Source organism: Leucopleurus acutus (genome assembly GCF_964270905.1).
Source record: "Leucopleurus acutus genome assembly, chromosome: 10".
NCBI classification, from domain to species: Eukaryota; Metazoa; Chordata; class Mammalia; order Artiodactyla; family Delphinidae; genus Leucopleurus; species Leucopleurus acutus.
The window spans coordinates 9,747,535-9,761,592 of record NC_139153.1 but is presented as its reverse complement, the minus strand read 5'-3'; the positions used below and the strand labels follow the sequence as shown (position 1 = coordinate 9,761,592).

Below are 14,058 nucleotides of genomic sequence, written 5' to 3'. Positions count from 1 at the left end.
AACCTCATTAATGCAGGGGCTCCTGCTGAGGGATGGGTTACGAGACCAGGCATCTATAGCAGTACCTTTTTTCTTAATCTTGAAGTCATGTCCGGAGAGATTGCTTCACTAGTGATTTTACCGTTTGCATTGAAGAAGCAACCAACACTATATAAACAGAAATTTAGCTTAAGGAATCAGAAGGGAAGAAATCTAGGTGAGAAATGGAAACTGTATCCATGCACTTGTTTAAGAAACCCCGTCTTGTTCTTGCTTGGTACAGCAAGGTTTCTTGTGTGAGTTTCAGAAGCCCTGTTCTCACCTTTGCTCAACGGGCTGGCGTTATCTACAACAGACTGCTCTTGGAAATAAAGCCCTTAGCTCAGTCTCTCAGAACACCTTCCACACGTTGGGGGAGGTGTGAAACTTGAGGCTAAAACATTCCTTGCTTCCAATCTGGTGCCCTGTGTGCACTGTGCAAAGCCTACTCCTGTCCCACACACCTTGACTCACTGCATATGTCTTTACCTGCACCTATCTGGAAATCGAAAATGGAAGAGTAGAAGAAAACTCAGCTGTGATGATTAAATAGTCTTCTGGGAAGCATCCTGCATGGAAAAAGGTTAGAAATGAGGGTTTGTGGCCAGACACTCCTTAATACCTTTGCTAGAGTTGTTTTTGAGTCTGTAACATAGGACTCGCTGTGTTCACTGCAGAACGTGAGGATGTTAATGGTTCAATTACAGTCACATTTTTGTCATCGAAGGTGGAGGATCAGTTGTTTCACTGCTGTTGTTGTTGTTCCTCTGCCAGCGCTTTGGCAGGTTCTCTGGGCATTAACTTTTCCACGCAAGGAGAGGTCAGGGAAGGCTATGATGGTGGTTGTCAAAACCATCCATTTCCTCCTTGCTGGAAACGCAAGCGAAACCTTCAGGTGGGGGTAAGAGGATGTAAAAATCATGGCTAGCATGAACTTTGAGATTATTTGTGGCTCTAAACTATAGTTGAAAATGGAAAGAAACAAAGGGGAACACTCCAGTTTCATCGCTTTTCCGTGTGCAGATGTGGACGGAACAATTTAGCAGATGGTCTGTAAGGTATAGTGAAGTAACAGAGGGATGGGGAATGGTACCCAAGAAAGCGTTGTGAGGGTTTAACATGAAACCATGAAAAGTGCTTAGCGCAGAGCCTGGTGCCCAGGAAGAACACAGTAAGCGCAGGCTGCCTGTCGTACTGTGACAGGGACGCCCATCGTTCTCTTCACGATTGCTAGGTTCATTCAGCCTCACCTCCAAATAGAGGCACAGCAGCAGTGAAGGCTTTTTGTCTCAGTGCAGAACTTCTGACTTTCCTTCAACTGGTATTTCTTGCTATGGGTTTTTACCCCAAGATTCTATGAATGTGTTCACTGTTAAAAAAAAAAAAGCAAATTTGCATAAAACAGAATCTTATTTTACCATTGACATTCATCTTAAAAGAAGAAGGTACACCCATGAGGGGAAAAAAAGTTATCCAGTAAACCAAGTTATTTGTTTATTTATTATTATTTTTTAAATAAAGTATGGGAGGGACTACAGTAGCATTTTAATAAGGCTTGCCTGGTAACTGTAGCGTTTTTAGAACCCTGCAACATTTTCTAGTGTTCCAGGATATCCACCCTGCTTTCCTTGCATCCTTTTTACCCAGAATCTAGCAGTTCTGTCAGCTCCTATATATGCCCTGACTCTATTTTCAGAGCTCCTGTGACATATTCTCTTCCTGTTTTTATGAGTGTGTTTATCATTTGCAGTATAACCAAGCATTAGTATTTTAGTTAATTATATACAGTACTACCCAGGACTTTAGCCTCAAGAAATTTTTAAGTTTGTGGCTTTACATTCAATAAACTATATTGTGTAATGCAGCATTTAAAGCACAGTCAGCACGAGCATATATAACTTCCAAGAGGTCTTCCCGATGCAAATAACTACAATTAATATGTGAAATCAAACACCAATTATAATTTATCACTCCCATAGAAACATATGGTAAACACCGGGCCAGTTGTTCAAATCTACAGGACCGTTTGGGTAGGTTTTTCAGGTCGCACTAGCAAATACCTTTGGCTTTTTTCCTGCCTATGCCCAACCTCCTCTTCCTTTTGGTTTTCGTACTGCAGTGGGATTGTTTATATTAATAATTTCAGATCCGTAACTTCTTATGTTTTCTGTGCCTTTTTTTTCTCTCTGATAGTCTGCTCATGCATATTAACTAAGGTGTATATTCTGAGAAAGCAGTATGTTAAAATGAGCAAAACAAGCAGATGTTTCAAAGAAAGAAGACTTCACCAGCAGAACGAACACTAGAAACTCTGGTCGTGAGAGGGCTTGTAGATTATTCTTGCGTAGTGCAGCTGAAAATTTATTCAACGTAAGCTTAAAGGAGTGTGCGTTTTGAAGATAAATACTGAACTATTTGGGTAAGAATAACATTACATCAGAAAATCGGGAGACTTTAAAAGGAAAACTTCTTTGCATGCTGGAGACATGAAAAATAATTAATGCTTCAGAGTTCTCCTTATTTTATCTAAACCTCAAACCCTTTCCTGGGAAATGTGATGAAAAGGATGAACTTCATTCAGGAAAAGAATATAACAACATCTCAGTTCATCAGAAAGCCTGAAAGAAGGAGCTGTTAACCGAGAATTGATTGAAAATGCTTTCTTTTTTTCTATTTCAATCTACATTGTTAAAAATATTGCTTAAAACTACCCTTTTTTCCCCTCACTTTTGGGGGGAAGAAGGTGTACTTACGCTAGTCCCTTGAGATGTTATAAAATGGTACATGAATAAGAAGTGTAGTGTTCAAGTAAACCTGGAAAACATTGCGTATCAAGCTGTAGTTAAATGGATAAGCCATTGAGTATGTCACTTGGGGGAAAAAAAAAAGTAGGGTAATTCTAGGCTTGGCTAACCCACAGCTCGATTGTATTTTCACATCCTTGCCACATTTTTATTCTGCTCTTATTCGTACGCTGGGTAATTGCCTCAGGACTGCAAAATGACTAGAGTAAATGCAGTGTGTGTGTGTGTGCGTGTGTGTGTGTGTCTGTGTGTGTGTGTGTTGGGGGGGTGTGATTGTTTTGATGCAGTTGAGTTCATCTCTCTTTAAGAGCAAATAAACTTTCTCAGGAGTTCCCCAATAAACTTTTTCTGAAAAATTTTATTGAAATGTAGTTGATTTGCAATGTTATGTTAGTTTCAGGTATACAGCAAAGTGACTGAGTTACACACACACACACACACACACACACACACACACACACACACGCGTATGCTTTTTTAGGTTTTTTTCCATTATAGGTTATTACAAGATACTGAGAGTAGTTCCCTGTGCTATACAGTAGGTCCTTGTTTATCTATTTTATATGCAGTAGTGTGTATTTGTTAATCCCAAACTCCTAACTTATCCCTCCCCCACCTTTCCCCTTTGGAAACCATAGGTTTGTTATCTATGTCTGCGGATCTATTTCTGTTTTGTAAATAAGTTCATTTGTATCATTTTATATGTGGAACCCAATAAACTCTTTTCTTTCATCTCATTATCTAGAACTGTAACCCATGCCTGTTTCTAAATCAGTCCTTGCCAAGGAGGAAACTGGATTGGCTGAGACAAATGAGGAGAGACTCAGTGAGGCTCAGGAGAGGTCCTGAACCCCTCACTCCTTTGGTGGCTACCGATACCTGAAGAGAAGCAGATTTCAGTTAGGGGAGGAGGTGGGGGTGCTAGATGAGTAACCAGAGACTCTGACCTTGGCACACAGTTGCATCTGCCACAGTAGGGGAAATAAAGTTAGCCTTTTTTGTTGTTGTTGTTAACTTGCCAGTTCTGATTTTCTTGATGTAAGGCTACATTTTTCAAGTCCTGGTAACCCCAAAGACAAATGTACCTGTGTTTCTCAGAGCCCTTAATAAGCTAACATACCTGATGACTCTTCAGGAGAGGGGTAAACCTATAATGTTTCAAACATAATGAAATATTTTATTATTTAAAATACTGCACTTGTTTTTCAAGGCATTCTTTCTGAGATGAATGTCTTTATGAATGCAGGCTAGAAACTGTTCTCCTGAATTACTAGTCTGAACACGTTTCATAGTATATATTTTAGAATGATCATAATGCCATCAAGATTGCCTTTTTAAGTACTCTAAAAAATAAGAGAAATTTGTAAAGTAGCAGGTTATAAAATTATTAGAAAATGAATTGCCTTATAATGTAAGTGTAGTAAAATGTTAATGTAAGAATCTAGTTGGTGAGGTCACTGTAAAACTCTTTCAACCTTCCTCTGTATTTAAAATTTTTTATGATAGAAAGTTGAAAAATAATAAAACAACCACAACAAAACAAAGAATAACTTTTACGTATGCAACCAAAAACCAGAGGAAATACTTAGCAAAGAAAACCATATTTATAATAGCAAAACTAAGTAAAATACCAAGGCTCACTTTCCACGAAACACTCAAAACCTATGTGAGAAAACATTTTAAAACACTACTGAAGGAAGCAACAGTAGCCTTGAACAAATGAAAAGACACACGTGGGAATTCTCACCTTTGTAAAAATTTCCATTCTGGCTAAGTTGATTAATAAATACAGCATATGGGCTTCCCTGGTGGCGCAGTGGTTGAGAGTCCGCCTGCCGATGCAGGGGACACGGGTTCGTGCCCTGGTCTGGGAAGATTCCACATGCCGCGGAGCGGCTGGGCCCGTGAGCCATGGCCACTGGGCCTGCGTGTCCAGAGCCTGTGCTCCACAACGGGAGAGGCCACAACAGTGAGAGGCCCACGTACTGCAAAAAAAAAATAATAATAAATAAATACAGCATAAACTCAACATCAAGTATTTTTTTCTTTTCTCAAGATAGATTAGTAGTTAATAAAGCTCATTTGAGTAAATAAACAAAAGTCAACATAAAATTTGAAAAAGAAGGAACAATTATGGTGAGAGAGGGGCTAACTCTACCAGTTATTAGAATATGTTATAAAGAGTTTATAATTGAAGCTGTACTGTTGGCCCACGAATAGACAAACCAAACAGTGAAACAAATTTTAAAAATCCAGAAATACATCTAATTATGCATGGAAAACTTAATATATAATAAAGGAAGCACTTCAAATCAGTGAGAAAAGATGAACTGGCATATAACTAGGAAGCTATATGGAGAAAGCTAAAATTTTGATTCTTCATACTGCATACCAGAATGTATTCCAAGTGGATGAAATATCTAAGTTTAAAAAATAAAATTATACAAGAAGAAAACACAGATGGAATATTCTGTAGCCTGGGGTGGGAGCATCTTTTCAAACCATGATTGAAAATCCAGAGCAATAAGAAGAAAATAAATTGATAATTTTTTTAGAAAAACATCTTTTAATCTAATATAATTTTATTTGGAAAATACCTAAAGTGAGTAAAAGAAAAATAACAAACTAGGAAAAATATTTGCAACTTAATCTCAAAGACTTAATATGCTTAATTAATAAAAAGCTTTTAAAAGTAGAGAAGAAAATGACCAAATTTTTATAAAAACAGTTTGCAGAAAAGAAATACAGTAGCGTTTAACTATATGCAAAGATGTTCAACCTCCCCTATAGTAAGAAAAATGCAAATAAAAATAGACTGTGGTAGCATTTCTCACCTGGCTGACTGACGGAAATCCAAGTTTGAGGACATACTTGGTTGTCACAGTTGTTGGGAAATGAACACCCTCTCTCTTTGCTGGTGGGAGAACAAAATGCTACAAACCCATTAGGGGGGACTGGCCGGTATTTAGCAAAAACACACACAGACTGACTCGAGCAAAGCAACCCCGTTTCTCAGAATAAATCACCAAAAGATTCCGGCCAGCATTGAAAACGACATATACGCCAAGGCTGCTCATTCCACTACATTTTTAGACTGTTGGTTAGACATTTATCCTAAGAATGTTATTTGTGTATTATGGAATCAAGCAAATAAATAGTTAGAATGGTGTCAGTAAGAACCAGGATTTTCCTCATGAAAAAAAAAAATGAGGTAGAGGTGTAGGAGTGTCGAGTTAAGTACAAGTCCCGTAGTCCAGAATTTGAATTCAGAGTAGCAGTATGGATTCATGATGGATTTTATCTTTTTCAAAAAAGATTCCTGCTCCAGACACGCTGAAAAGGCCTAGACCCCATGAAGAGCAGTGAGCCCCAGGTTGATTGGTACTTGAATGAGATACATACAAAACAAAGAACTGTCTGCCGTTTGAGATATTAATGTGTGCTCTGAAAAGGAAAAAATATGAATTCAAGTAATCTGGGGAAATTCTGAACTTCCTTCTTGGAAATCATACTTTATGTTATATTAAATACTCTGAAACAGTCTCTCAGTAAAGAAACCTAATAACGTTTAATACGGTGGCTGTCGGGAACACTTCGTTTTGCAGGAGAAGGGACAGGGGTTGTAGGATCCCTACTGTTTCTTTCCTACACAAATGTGTCATAGAAAACAATCTGGGAAATATTGCTGCGAAAGTGAAATTCAATCCGTGGTTAATTATTTGTCATAGAGGGACAAGAGGTCTAAAGAGAGTTCCTGGTATTACCATGTACTTAACGGATGCCTAATTTAATACAAGTATTGTTCAGAATCTATCAGATATTAAATGCTGTGTTCAGTGCTGGAGATATAAGGAAAAAAAAAAAAGAAAGAAAGAAAAGGAAAGTCTAGTAGAGCATTAAAATATAGTGATAATTTTATAATAAAGATTTGAAATGTTCTATGAAAATCTTTAATTCTGATCAAGAAGCTAAGTGTAAGCAAACACTGGATTGTGCCACGGGGACAGAATTAAGTTATGATGGGCAAAAGCAAGGAGGGATATTTCTGGCAAAACAAGGGGCATGACCGAAGATAATTAACGTTACAGCTGATGATGTTTACGGGAAAAATAGCCATACTTGTCTGGAGCAAAAAATATATATGTTTTAAATTCTAGGAGAAGGGTGAGGTAGGGCCCATGAAGTGAGAGAAATGTTGGTTTGGGGTTCTGATAAACCTGGGCTGTCATCTGCTCTTCCTATACATGACCTTCGGAAGGTGATTTGATTTCTGTAAGGCTCGGCTTTCCCATCTGTATAATGAGGACTAATAATATTTAACTGACAAAGTGAGGGTGAAATAAAAGTCATGTATATAAGGCTTCCAAGACAGTGGAGGACACTTCATCGCTGCCGGTTCTCACTGTTGTTAGGCAGATAGGAACAAAATGATGAACACCCTCTGTTGTCAGGGGAAAGGCTTTGGATTTCATTTTGCGGGCAGTGGAGAACCACTGAAGAATTCTGAGCACGGGGGTGAAGTGATTAGCTCTGTGGTTTGGAAAAATGAACGTGGAGGAATCACTAGATGAAGAGAGACACCTAGCATTGTGTCCTGATGGGAGATGAGAAAAGCGTAAATAGGGCATTGGTAGTGTGGCCAAAACTGTTCACTGTTTCAGGTGAGGTTCGGGCTCTTCATTAGATATATGTATGTGGGAGGGTGGAGTAAGAGGCAGGAAAGGATGAAAAAATGACATCAGGGTTTCCAGCCTGAGCATCAGAGTTGCCAGTAATACGCACAATTGAGACAGGCAACCCAGGAGGTAGAGCAGGTGTACAGAAGAAGGTAATGAGTTCAGGGGTGGTATCTCATTAGTTTTGTCTCATTTTCTTTCGGCGTATCACCTTTCTAGCCTAAGTGAGCTTTGAAGACTTGCACGTGGCAGCCCAGCTTCTGATCGCAGCCATCCCTTGGTTCTGTGGGGCCACTATGTTTTGAATAGTGTGTTGGCTTATTACAAGGGCTTTTATTGTGATCCTTTGCAGTGCTGCTTCTGAAATGTATCTATTACATCAGAAAGGTTAGTGTAATGTGCTCCAAAGTCAAATTCCAAAAACTATCAAAGCAACCGAACATGGTAGCCAAACATGGATACGTGGCCTGCGTGACTGTACTCAAAGCATTGTTTTCTTTAAGCATATTTGAAAGTAAATGCAAATTGAGGCATTCTACTCAACACCAATGTTTGTGTGTGTTTCTTGTTTTAATGTGCAGGACAGGAGAGAATTGGAAAAGATTCCACCTATGAGCAGGAGGGTAAAGTTCAGTTCGTGATTGACGCAGTGTACGCAATGGCTCACGCCCTTCATCACATGAACAAGGATCTCTGTGCTGACTACCGGGGTGTCTGTCCGGAGATGGAGCAAGCTGGGGGCAAGAAGTTGTTGAAGTATATCCGCAATGTGAATTTCAATGGTGAGTCTCCATGTTTTCTTTTTTCAGGCTGACACGGGGCCTTTATATTGTAGAAAAGAACATCTAGGGCTTCCCTGGTGGCGCAGTGGTTGAGAGTCCGCCTGCCGATGCAAGGGACACGGGTTCGTACCCCGGTCCGGGAAGATCCCACATGCCGTGGAGCGACTGGGCCCGTGAGCCATGGCCGCTGAGCCTGCGCGTCCGGAGCCTGTGCTCCGCAACAGGAGAGGCCACAGCAGTGAGGGGCCCGCATCCCGAAAAAAAAAAAAAAAAAGAAAAGAACATCTAGAGGATGCCACACAACCCTAGTATGTCTAAAATACTATATATAAAAATGACAAGTGCTCATAACGACATTGAAGCACTGAAAGATAGCAAGTTACAATACTTTCTGAATCCAAGAAGTCAAATTATGCCCAGTATGGTGTTAACGTCCTTGTATACATCAAATTTCTAATATTCTGACATATGGTAAACGAGATAACCAGAATATCCAATGATGTAACTTTGGGTGATACAGAACTTGGTGATATCCAAGTCTTTTGGCAATACAGCAACCTATTCATACTCATCCAGTATATGTCCACACAGATATTTCAAAATTCCAGTTTCTTGGTCAAGTGATTTGTTTTGCTTGAGTTCATTAAAAATATTTAGGTGTCTCAATTCCAGTCTCTTTTGGAATCCTAAGTGTTGACATTATGTGTTTCATAAGTTAAGTAGTCAGATTGCAATTTACTCTTGAGTATGTGAATTATAGCGTTTCAAATGATTGAATCAATTATATGAATGAGTAGTGAGTGAGCAAATGAATAAATAAATTTGGGGGGGTTATGGTTTGCCCTCTTTTTCTTAAAATAGAAGGACTTTTCCCAAGTTTTTTCTTGGTGAATGTAAGCAGGAATGGGAGGGGTTAAGAGGAAAAGGAAGGGACAGTTGCTCTAGGTACTCAAGTTAACGGAAGTAATGGTTGTAATTTTCCACACCAACCACATGTCACATTACACATTTATTTCTCAAAGCATAAAACTTGGGCAGAAAGTAATTGGTTACCTAAAATAAATGGGTAGAGATGAGTGGGAAATACAACCGGAGATTTATTTTAGGAATTGGCTGACACTGTTATAGAGTCCGACATGCCCCATGATCTGCCATCTATAAGCTGGAGAATCATAGAGGCAGCGGTGTAATTCAGTCCAGGTGTACAGGCCTTGGGATCAGAGGGTTGGTGGTGTAAGTCTTGATCTGTTTCTGAAAGCCAGGAGAAAATGGGTGTCTCTACTCAAGCAGAGAGTGAATTTGCCCTTCTTCTGCCTTTGGTTCTGTTCAGGCTTTCTAGGGCTTGGGTGATGCCTGCCCACATTGGGGAAGGTCACCTGCTTTATTCAGTTCAACGATTCAACAATTCTTTATTCAGTTCAACAGCTCTCTCAGGAACATACTCATACACACAGAAATAAAGTTTTGCCAGCTATCAGGGCATCCCTGGTCAAGCTGACACACAAAATTAACCATCCTGAATGTCAATTATTTCTCAATTAAAAAATAACCATTGCACGGGGTAATACAAAATTTAATACAGTAATAAACCTAACTAAATTACATATGAATAACATAACCACACTGAAGGGAGTGAGGAAGAAAGATAAAGAGTGCAAATAATTTTGGAAGACAGTATTTGACTATATACTATAAGACTGAAGACATGAATAACTGTACAGAGATATTTCACAATCCCTAGGAACTTAGTATATGTTTTCCCCACAATTCTGAAGATTATTTATGTCCATAAGAGGACTGAGATTTAATAAAAGATATTGTGGATAACGAGAGTCAGAGAAAGAAATCTAATAAGGATGGGAGAAAGGTAAAATAAGACTTGTTCTGTTGGATTAGAACAGAAGATACAAGCATGGGCTCATGGCTTTTAATACACATGCAGATGGGGAGGTAGGGAGATGCATGTGGGTATGTTTGTGTGCGTACAAACCTCTGCTGTCTAGTTCTGTCCACTGAGAGGGCCTAGGAGCCATGACAGCCTGGTAGAAATGACTGCACTTGCGCCCGCATGTTATTTATAAATTCCGTTCTCCAGTGAAAAGAACTAGGGCTCCCTAGTGAAACTCTCAATTCAGGGGCCAGAGCAGGGCAGGTAGAAGATGAATTTGAAACAATGTTGTGCCACAAAGCAAGAAAGTGCTCAAAAACTGATGGGACCATGTGGAAGGGGCAAAGGAACCAACTTGAAGAAGATCCCACTGGCTAATTCTAGGCCAACAGTGGGTTAAGCTCATAGACTATAATAAATATCAGTGAGTCCATACTAGTAAATAAATAACTGAATTGGATACGTAAACGCAAGAGAAGGGACAGCACGATGGAATGGGGCAAAGATGGAAATACAAAACTCACCATTTTGCAAAGACCTCAGTAATAACTGTTTCAGGCAAGAATCATCAGTGGATGCTAAAATTATTGGGCTTAAAAGCAGGATGAGAAATAAGATACTTGCATAGCCTCAAAGTGTCCTTCATCGTGGAACACATTAATTACAAAGGGGAAAAGAGCAGCTTTGAAGTGGAGAAACCTGGAAGACAGCACTTAACCAAGTTGTCAAGGTTAGTGTCACCAGCAATGAGACTTAGCAACATCACATGCTACTAATTATTAGAGAAATGCAAATCAAAACTACAGTGAGGTACCACTTCACGCCAGTCAGAATGGCTGTTATCAAAAAGTCTACAAATAATAAACACTGGAGAGGGTGTGGAGGAAAGGGAACCCTCCTACGCTGTTGTTAGGAATGCAAATTAGTGCAGCCACTATGGAGAACAGTATGGAGGTTCCTTAAAAAACTAAAAATAGAGCCACCATATCCCACTCCTGGGTGTATATCTGGAGAAAACCATAATTCAAAAAGATACATGCTCCTCTATGTTCATAGCAGCACTATTTACAATAGCCAAGACATGGAAGTAACCTAAATGTCCATCGACAGATGAATGAATAAAGAAGATGTAGTTGGGAATTCCCTGGCAGTCCAGTGGTGAGGACTCCATGCTTCCACTTCACAGGGCATGGGTTCGATCCCTGGTCCGGGAACTAATATCCCACATGCCACGCAGTGCAGCCAAAAGAAAAAAAAGAAGACGACGATGATGATGTGGTACATGTATGTATACAAATGGAATACATAAAAAATAATGAAATAATGCCATTTGCAGCAACATGGATGGATCTAGAGATTATCTCAGTAAGTGAAGTAAGCCAGACAAAGACAAATATCATATGATATCACTTATATGTGGAATCTTAAAAAATGATACATATGAACTTATTGCCAAAACAGAACTTACAGACTTCGAAGACAGACTTACGGTTATCAAGAGGGAAAGATGGTGGGGAGGGATAAATCAGGAATTTGGGAGGAACATATACGCACTACTATATATAAAATAGATAAACAACAAGGACGTACTGTATAGCACAGGGAATTTTACTCAATATTTTGTAATAACCTACATGGGAAAAGAATCTGAAAAGTATCACGTGTGTGTGTCTGTGTGTCTGTGTGTGTGTGTATGTGTGTATATATATATGTACTGAAAAGTGATTCACTGAATCACTTTGCTGTATGCCTGAAACTAACAAATAGTAAATCAACTCTACTTCAATAAAACATTAATTAATTTTAAAAAAAGATAACCCTGGGAAGGTTACAACATCACTTCTGAGGTCTTACTGCCAAAAATACATGACCTCCATCTAATGTTAACAAACACCAGACATCCAAACTGAAGGTCATTTTACAAAATAACTGGCTAGTACTCTTCAAAAGTGTTGAGGTCATGAGAACGACCGATGGAGGAATTGTTCCAGACTAGAAGAAACTAAGGAGACATTACTATTAAATGCAGTGTGGGAACACTGACTGATCTGAAACCAGAAAAAGGATACGAATGGGACAGTGGAGGAATTTTAATAACATTTGTGGATTAGTTTTAAATGGTATTACATCAATGTTAATTTCCTGGTTTAGATAATTATGTTATGGTTTAAAAAATCTTGCTTCTCTGCTTGTAAGTAATAATCCACTTAAACCCACAATATTGTATCAATCATTCAGGAGTTACCTAGTATCTGGGTGAAGAAGAACCATATCTGATTTTGGAACCAACAGTTTCCGAGTTAAGATGGAGACAAAAATGACTATAAATACAACCACAAAAATGGTTCGCCTACAAATTATCTTTTTTCGTAGTTTCTTCCTTATCTTACAGAATCTCCTAAAATATATAACAAATTTTCCCAGAAAAAGCACACATAAATTTCATTACATATCCTGGGGTCAGTTTCTGGGCTTTGTATGCTGGTCCATAGATAAGCATCACACTTCTTTGGCCAGTAACAAAGAAGAGTCATTTTGAGAATATTTTTGGTGATTCTCATCTGATTCTTCTTCTATTTAACGCTTGCAGACTTTAGTTAAGACGGGCTTACCACTGATGAGCCAGAGATGCTGAGCTTCTGATTGGACACAGGCCCTACGCTTATCAAATGATTACTATGTGCCAGAAACTGTCCTAAGTACTTTTCGTGTATTGGTTTCTTTAATATTCATAATACTAAATGGCTTAGATACTGTTATTTTCCTTTTTTTTTTTTTAGCAGATAAACTGATTCACAGGGAACGTAAGAATCATGATGTCTAAAGCCACACAGTTATGTATTGATGATGCTGTAACTGGTACCTAGGGTACCCAACCCCGTGGACTGCTCTCTTGACTTTTATTAAGTGTCTGAGAGAAAGGGCTTATTACAACATTCCTGCTCTTCCATCTTGGAACACAGGCTCTGTGGGAGCTCACAGGCAGGGCCAATCCGTTCCCTTTCTTTGTCATCATTGTAGTCATTCTCTGTTGTCAACATAATCTCCTTTTCCCTAAGGGTATTCTTTCTGCCATATGGATAGGCAGGCAGAAGACTCCCAGGGCCGTGTGACATTCATTAATGGTGGGACTCGACAGTTTTGTAAAGCAGAAAAAAAAAAAAAACTGTGTTAGATTTAGTTAAGTGGCTTTCATGTTGCTTTAAGTGAGCAACAATTAGGGTGAAAAGAAGCTTGACATTTTTTTACTAATTCAATTTCCTGACTTTTAGATAAAGGAATCACATTTTAGAGAGGAGAAAATATTTGTCCAACAACAGCTAGCAAATGACAGAGACAGACCTAGAACTCAAGTTTCTTTCTAGTCCATTGTGAAAACTGTAGCCTCTCTCTTCTGCATGTTTTAGAAAAATCTTGATGTTTCTTGGTCTCAGTAAGCTTAATCGTGCTCTTCTGTTACTTCAGTACAGAGTTTTCCATACCCCTGGGAGTTCTGTTCCAGACCAGTAGAGTACAGTTTAATAACTCCGACCTTCACATTTATGAAAGCGTCAATTTAGGAAGTGATAATAGAATGCTCTAAAAGTATTGCTACATCTTCAGCAATCACTTAACCTCCCCTTGTGCACCAACAGAAAAGATGGCTAATTATGTCATCCCAAAGGAATGCAATGTCCTGAGCCTAAATTTGAGTTATCCTGATGTTGGATGTTGGCCCATCCAACCAGATGTCAATATTTGTCAATGTAACAAATTTGTTGTCTTGGATACACAACCTTAGAGAATTGTTATATAGTGAAGTCTTTCATGTGAAGCCTGTCTGTACCTAGATTTACTCCTTTCCAGAAAACAAATTGGGTTGGGGTATATTTTATAAAGATGGCATATCT

At 38.9% G+C, this 14,058-nt stretch overlaps 1 protein-coding gene across 1 annotated transcript in view; it reads left to right on the top strand.

The window, feature by feature from the left end:
- GRM7 (glutamate metabotropic receptor 7) overlaps positions 1-14,058 on the top strand; it is a gene marked incomplete at its 3' end in the record, with an annotated part of 570,397 nt that overhangs the window by 276,867 nt on the left and 279,472 nt on the right. Inside the window, exon 5 of the mRNA XM_082847450.1 lies at positions 8,080-8,280. Coding sequence (XP_082703576.1) covers positions 8,080-8,280 — 201 coding nt within the window. The remainder of the gene's footprint in view (positions 1-8,079; positions 8,281-14,058) is intronic.